The 6,324-nt window shown below is 36.4% G+C and overlaps 1 protein-coding gene across 1 annotated transcript; it reads left to right on the forward strand.

Annotated features, from left to right (window-relative positions):
- The first annotated feature begins 1,324 nt into the window (after positions 1-1,324).
- On the forward strand, positions 1,325-5,708 carry LOC143554934 (protein Brevis radix-like 3). Its single transcript, XM_077044592.1, has 5 exons — positions 1,325-1,990; positions 2,242-2,624; positions 3,242-3,377; positions 5,083-5,438; positions 5,525-5,708. Exons 1-5 carry the CDS (start codon positions 1,871-1,873, stop codon positions 5,601-5,603), a joined length of 1,074 nt encoding a protein of 357 aa, XP_076900707.1. The 5' UTR covers positions 1,325-1,870; the 3' UTR covers positions 5,604-5,708.
- Positions 5,709-6,324: the final 616 nt, after the last annotated feature.

A 6,324-nucleotide genomic window follows, 5' to 3' on the forward strand; every position in this document is an offset into this window, starting at 1 on the left:
ATCATGAATCTTAAGTAACAGATCAACCTCGAATGGTATGTGATAGAAAAAATAAGGTGACATATATGCATATTGCTCAACTGTTGTCAAAATAAAGTATACATAATGTTCTTAACATGATACGTGTTAATGAAGAAACACGAGTAAATTGAAAAGCCCCCCCTCCAAAAAAAAACACCCCTAAACATATGCCGCACATCACTCTTGTTTTGTCTTTGACGCAATGGGTGAGGCAGTGTTCCCTAGCGACACGACTTGTCACCTCAACCTTCACATCTCATTCCCGGTCGACACTCATCCCTATCAGAAAAACAAAATAACCGTGGTACTAATATTTGTTGTTAAAATGAATATATTAGAAACATGTTTCTTGCTTGCTAATTTTTTTTTAATATACATGATATATGCAGATATACGTTGTCACACCACCTTTAACGGTCATTTTATGAAAATCCTTGGACTTATATTAAAACTGAAAGACATGCGAGAATGATATGTTAAGTAGAGAAATGAAGAAAAATTAACTTTGATGGTGAAAAGTTGTGAAAAGGAAGGAGAGACGGAGGATCGTGTGTGCATATTTTCTCACAAATTTATTAGATATTGGATATATTTTATTTAATTGTCAATAGTATCATATCAGCTTCATCGACAAGCATAAGCCGCACATCTTTCTTGTTGTGTCTTTGCCGCTAGGGTGCAATACTGCTCCCTAACGAACAACTAGCCACATCATCCTTGACGTCCCGTTCCTGAATCCACAACTCGCCCCTCCTAGAAAAAGATAATATAACCATGTTATTAATTGTTTTTTTTAGATTAAAATATTAAAAAAAAAACATGTTTTATGTTTACTACATAAAGTTTTCTTACAATTATTATAACAAAAGTTTTATTATACACCTCCTATATTTACATATACACATGTATAGAAAAGGGTATTCAGACTATCTTTAACGGTAATTTCACAAAAACTTTCAACCTATATCAAAACTGAAAGACACGCAGGAAAGACTAAGAAGAAAGATAATGAAAAGTTATTTCTAAAGACGATAAATCGTGAAGAAAAATAAAAGAAGGACCGTGTGTACATATTTTCTCACAAATTTATTACGGGGGTGTTTGGGATTCCTTATTTTACCTCCTTATAACTTTTCATTAAGTTAATAAGTTACAAAAGTGTAACTTATGTAACTTTTCCTCTCACAATACAAGCAATTCCAAACACATTATCACTCTTTAAAAAGTTATTAAGTTATAAGTTGATAAAAATAAGCAATCCCAAACACTCCCTACATTTCAAGTATTTATTCATTTCAATATCTATAGTAGCATCCATCAAATATAAAATAAAAAAAGTTTCCATTTTCTCCCAAAAATAATAAAAATGAAATTTCTAAGAGAAGGTAGAAATAATGAAATGTAACATTAGAGGAAAGTGATTTGGAGTACCGATGCAAAGTAGCTGCTGCTGCTGCTGCTACTCACTAGGCTTCCTTTTTTACCTTTTTCCATCGATTAATCAACGGCCACCGTTACCACTCACCGGCAACCCCTCGGACCCATCACCTTTATAACACCAACAACCCACACGCTTCTTATCTTCCATTCCATCATAACCTCCTCTTCTGTCAGACACAACACAACACAACATAATATTCTCACCCGACTCACCCTTCATCTACCCAAAAGAGAACGTGCGTTTGTGTCATCACTGCTTGTTTCACTTTACACCAACATCTTCTGATCCATCTACTGTTGGTTCTACATATTTATGCCTTTGGTTTCAAACTTCTCTACTATATAATTCAGGCGAATTCAAGCTCTTGGTAACATATATTATTCTGTGATCGTGATAATATTATCGAATATGTTGACGTGTATCGTGTGCTCCAAGCAGCCGATCGGTGGATCGCTACACGAGGAAGACGATGGAGACATGGCCGCTACACCGAGAACCAAACAAGCCGTTAAATCGCTAACGTCTCAGGTAAAATTGTTTTAATTATAAGTTTATCACATATCATAACTGTTCTTTATTTCTATAAAGTAGAGTAGAAGTAACATTTGTTGTTTAAAAAAAATAAACAGTTTATTTGTGTTAATTATAAGTTTATAACATCATATAACTGTCTATCTTTATTGCAGTAAAGTACGGTAGAATAGAAGTAACATTTGTCGTTTTAAAAAAATAAATAACAGTTTATTTATGTTATTAAAACAAATATTATTGGTTTATAGATTAAGGACATTGCATTGAAGGCATCCGGAGCTTACAAACACTGCAAGCCATGTACAGGTTCTTCGGCTAACACCAACCTGACCCGTAGGGGTTGTACGGACTCTGAATCCGGTGGATCAATGTCGGGTCGTTTTTTTGGCGGGTATAATAGGACGGGTAATTCGACACCTCGGGTTTGGGGTAAGGAGATGGAAGCTAGACTCAAGGGGCTTTCGACCGGTGCGAGTACTCCTGCGTCGGTGAGTGGTCGAACTGAGACCGCGGTTGTGTTTATGGAAGAAGGTGAAGGTAAAGAATGGGTCGCTCAAGTGGAGCCCGGTGTCCTCATCACGTTTGTTTCGTTGACTCGTGGTGGCAACGACCTTAAGCGAATTCGTTTCAGGTTAGCTATTTAATTCAAATTTACTATTTCAGTTTAAAAGTTTATTTGGAATGAAACTTTAATATTGAACCGAAATAGTAAATTTGAAACTATTGACAAATATTATTATCTTTATTATTAGTTTTTATTTGTACTTGAACCCGAAAACGTGTTCTGTAGCATATTTATGGGGCATAGCAACTAACAACCAGACTGCATAAGAAAACAAAAACAGTCCAAGGAAGAGACTGTGACATCTTTCTGAATGCTTGATATAGGGAATGTGGGTCCGGTTTGGTTGATATGTGTCCACAAATTTTTTGATTTTATATTGCAATAACTGTATTAATTAAATTTAATAATTGCCTATTAATAAACCCCCAGAATGGGTCCGGTTATTAAATATTTGTTGGCAATTTAATCCATTTTAATGTTTTTGATTGATTGTTATTGGTGTCATCCCATGTTGTGCCTATTTCTTCATATGCATCGACACCCCATGTTAGAGTTCATTGAAAATATTGCATATTTATGTGTTAGTTATAAAAAGTAATTAAATTTACAGACAAATAAACTTTATGTTATTAAGTGTAATATTAGTTGGCATGTTTTAATGTTATTGTGTTGTGTATTATCAGTCGTGAAATGTTTAACAAATGGCAAGCTCAAAGATGGTGGTCTGAGAATTGTGAGAAGATTATGGAGTTGTACAATGTTCAAAGGTTTAATCAGGCGGGGGTACCATTGCCGTCTCCACCAAGATCCGAGGCTGAGGTTAGTTTTACTATTTATGTATTCATAAAAGATTAATGTATATAAGGTTTCATTATTTTCATTTGTGTATAAACATAGACAAGAGAGTAAAGGCATATTGGATAAAATGACAACTTTATTGCATACAATAAAAGAATAAAATGTGAAAATATAGGACTGTGAAGGAACAGAACGATAACAAAGGAAGCAGTGAAGCATGTCCATGTTAGTTTGTTTAGCGCGAACAATCAAATGAACGGAATTTTTTTTGTTCTTGTTTGTGTGCGTGTCCGTTCGTTAAGAAAATGAACGTGTCCGTTTGTTATTTGTATAAACGAGCAGTTCGGTAAAAGAGCGTAAACAAACCAACATAATTGAACGTAGATGAACGAACTAATCGAGCTAAAACCAACTAAAAGTAAACTTGAAGAGCATGTGTTGGGCCTAAAAAAGTTTAAATGATTTTTTTAACGGACTTAAACAAATGTAAACTAATGAACATAGACAAACGAACATCGTATTTTAAAGAGCGAACATAAACGAACATATGAGACATGTGTTCATGTTCTTTGGATTAGTTAAATGAACAAAAAATTGTGTTTGTGTTCATTTGTTTATAAAATAAACGAATTTCCTGCCAAACAGTTTATTACACTTTCGGTTAGTTTACAGGTCAAAACACATTACATTAACTAATTGTGAAGACAATAAGTTTTTTTATTATAACTAAAATGATAGTTAGTTAACCTTTTGTTGAATATAACTTATACTCAAGAATACCATAAGGGGGTGTTTGGTAGAGGGATTTGATTGGGGAGAAATGGAATTAGAAATATTTCTTTTGTTTGTTTTCCACTTTTCATTTCTATTTCTCTAAAACTAGAGAATTCCATTTCTCTTTAAAACAAAGAGAAATCCATTTCTCAGCAGCCTCCTCATAGCATATCACCACCTCGTCTCCGGCCACCACCCCGTCTCCGGCCACCACCTCGTCTCCAAGTCTGCAACCGCCACCTCGTCTCCAAGTCTGCAACCACCACCCCGTCTCCGCCGTTCGCAGTGGTGAACACAGAGATGGTAACCGGTTGTAGGTTGCAGGTGGTACGGGTGAACGGAGATTAGGGTTTCAAGTGGTGGTTCATGGTAGGTTAGGGTTTTCAGATGGTCGGGTGATTGTGGTCGCAGGTGGGTGACAGTGGTGGTGGAAATCGGCGGTGGTCGCAGGTGGCTTCTGATTATCATCATCATCATCGCCACCACAACCACCACCACAAAATCTCCAAAGAGGCAGTGATGACAGATCTGAGCCTCCTTTTTCTATATCTTATGTTCCAAAAATTTGAATCTTTTTAATTTCTTGTGTACTGTGGTTGAAGAAGGGGATTTGGTGGCGGCTGCCGGTGGTGGTGGGCTGTGGTTGAAGAAAGGGCTGTGGTGTGGGGCTGTGGTGGTGGTGCTGGTGGTGGTGGGGCTGTGGTGGTGGGGCTGCGGTGGTGAGTGGTGTCAGGTTGGGTGGAGGTGGGGTTGGGTATGGTAGAGTTCTCTGTTTATTTTCTCGTGTACCAAACAAGAGAAATGATTCTCATTCTCCATACCAATTCTCTTTCTCTACAGTTCCATTTCCATTTCTATTTTCTCTCCTTTTCCATTCTCTGTACCAAACACCCCCTAATATTATTTTTGAATCATACATAAAAGAATATTAAAACTTTTATGCTTTTTTCAGAGCTCAATAGCTGAATCTACTGATGCCAGTCCTGTAACACCACCACTTAGCAAAGAACATCCACCTAGAAACTTCTATAATCCAACTGGAATAGGCTACTCATCATCAGATTCACTTGACCAACAGCCCAATCTTACCAAATTCTCACACATAAGCGGGCCCAAAACCGAGACATCATCGTTAGAGGCTTCTCGAAGAACCAGTTCTTCTCAAGGTGCCGATCAATCTGGAGAGCCTTCTTTGAGCAATGCTAGTGAATTGGAAAACGAATGTGTTGAACAGGATGAGCCCGGTGTGTACATTACCATCAGAACCTTGCCAGGTGGCATTCGTGAGCTTAGGCGGGTCCGATTCAGGTACAAACCTTAAACCATGATCATGTTAGTATGTTAAAACTTGTTCTGATTATACTAAACGGTGTTTTATGATGTTTGATATGTAGTCGAGAAAGATTCGGAGAGATGCATGCAAGAATGTGGTGGGAACAGAACCGAGCCAGAATTCAGCAACAATATCTTTGAGGTTGAATGTTGGGTCTAGAAAGCTTACATATATTGAAGATGTTATTATACCTATTAATTATGCAAACTAGTGAAAGCCTTAAAAGGCCGTTTTGAAGTTATGTTATTATCAAGTGATTTGTACACCTAAACTTCCTTTTATGTTATGTCTTATGGTTCTTGTGTATGGTTTAAAGATGTAACTTTCTTTCTTAATCATAATATACAAGAAAAATAGTTTTTTTTTTAATTTCTATTGTATGTTACTTTTATATATTGATCTAGCAGCTCTAGTGTGACTGTGTGAGTATAGATCCAACTGTAAGAGCATTTTCATCCCATTCCCCATCCCTATCTTTATAATTACACTAAAAAACACTACATTTTTATACATTTATCATTACAATTTTCTCTCTCCTCTACTCACAACCAATCCAACAAATATTAAAAAATAAATAGGGGCAAACAATGTTCCCCAAATTTACAAAAAATCACTATATTTCTCTCTCCACCCTATAATTTACACTCACAATCATTCACAACCTCACTCCATAATTTACAAACTTCCCACACATAATTATAGGGGATGAGATGTGAATGCTCTAAGACCATTGAATAGTTTAAATGGTATAAATTTAGCTTGTTGTAAGTTCTTTTGGTGGGGCCTCTCTCCAGCTTGTGGAGAGGGGTGTCTTCGTCTTTTTGGCTGGTTTTTTTATAAAATATTAATGTAGGGGTATGG

This window comes from Bidens hawaiensis, unplaced genomic scaffold (assembly GCF_021521415.1).
Source record: "Bidens hawaiensis isolate Kalapana, Puna unplaced genomic scaffold, B.hawaiensis_p1.1 tig00017886_1, whole genome shotgun sequence".
In the NCBI taxonomy this organism is placed as follows: domain Eukaryota; kingdom Viridiplantae; phylum Streptophyta; class Magnoliopsida; order Asterales; family Asteraceae; genus Bidens; species Bidens hawaiensis.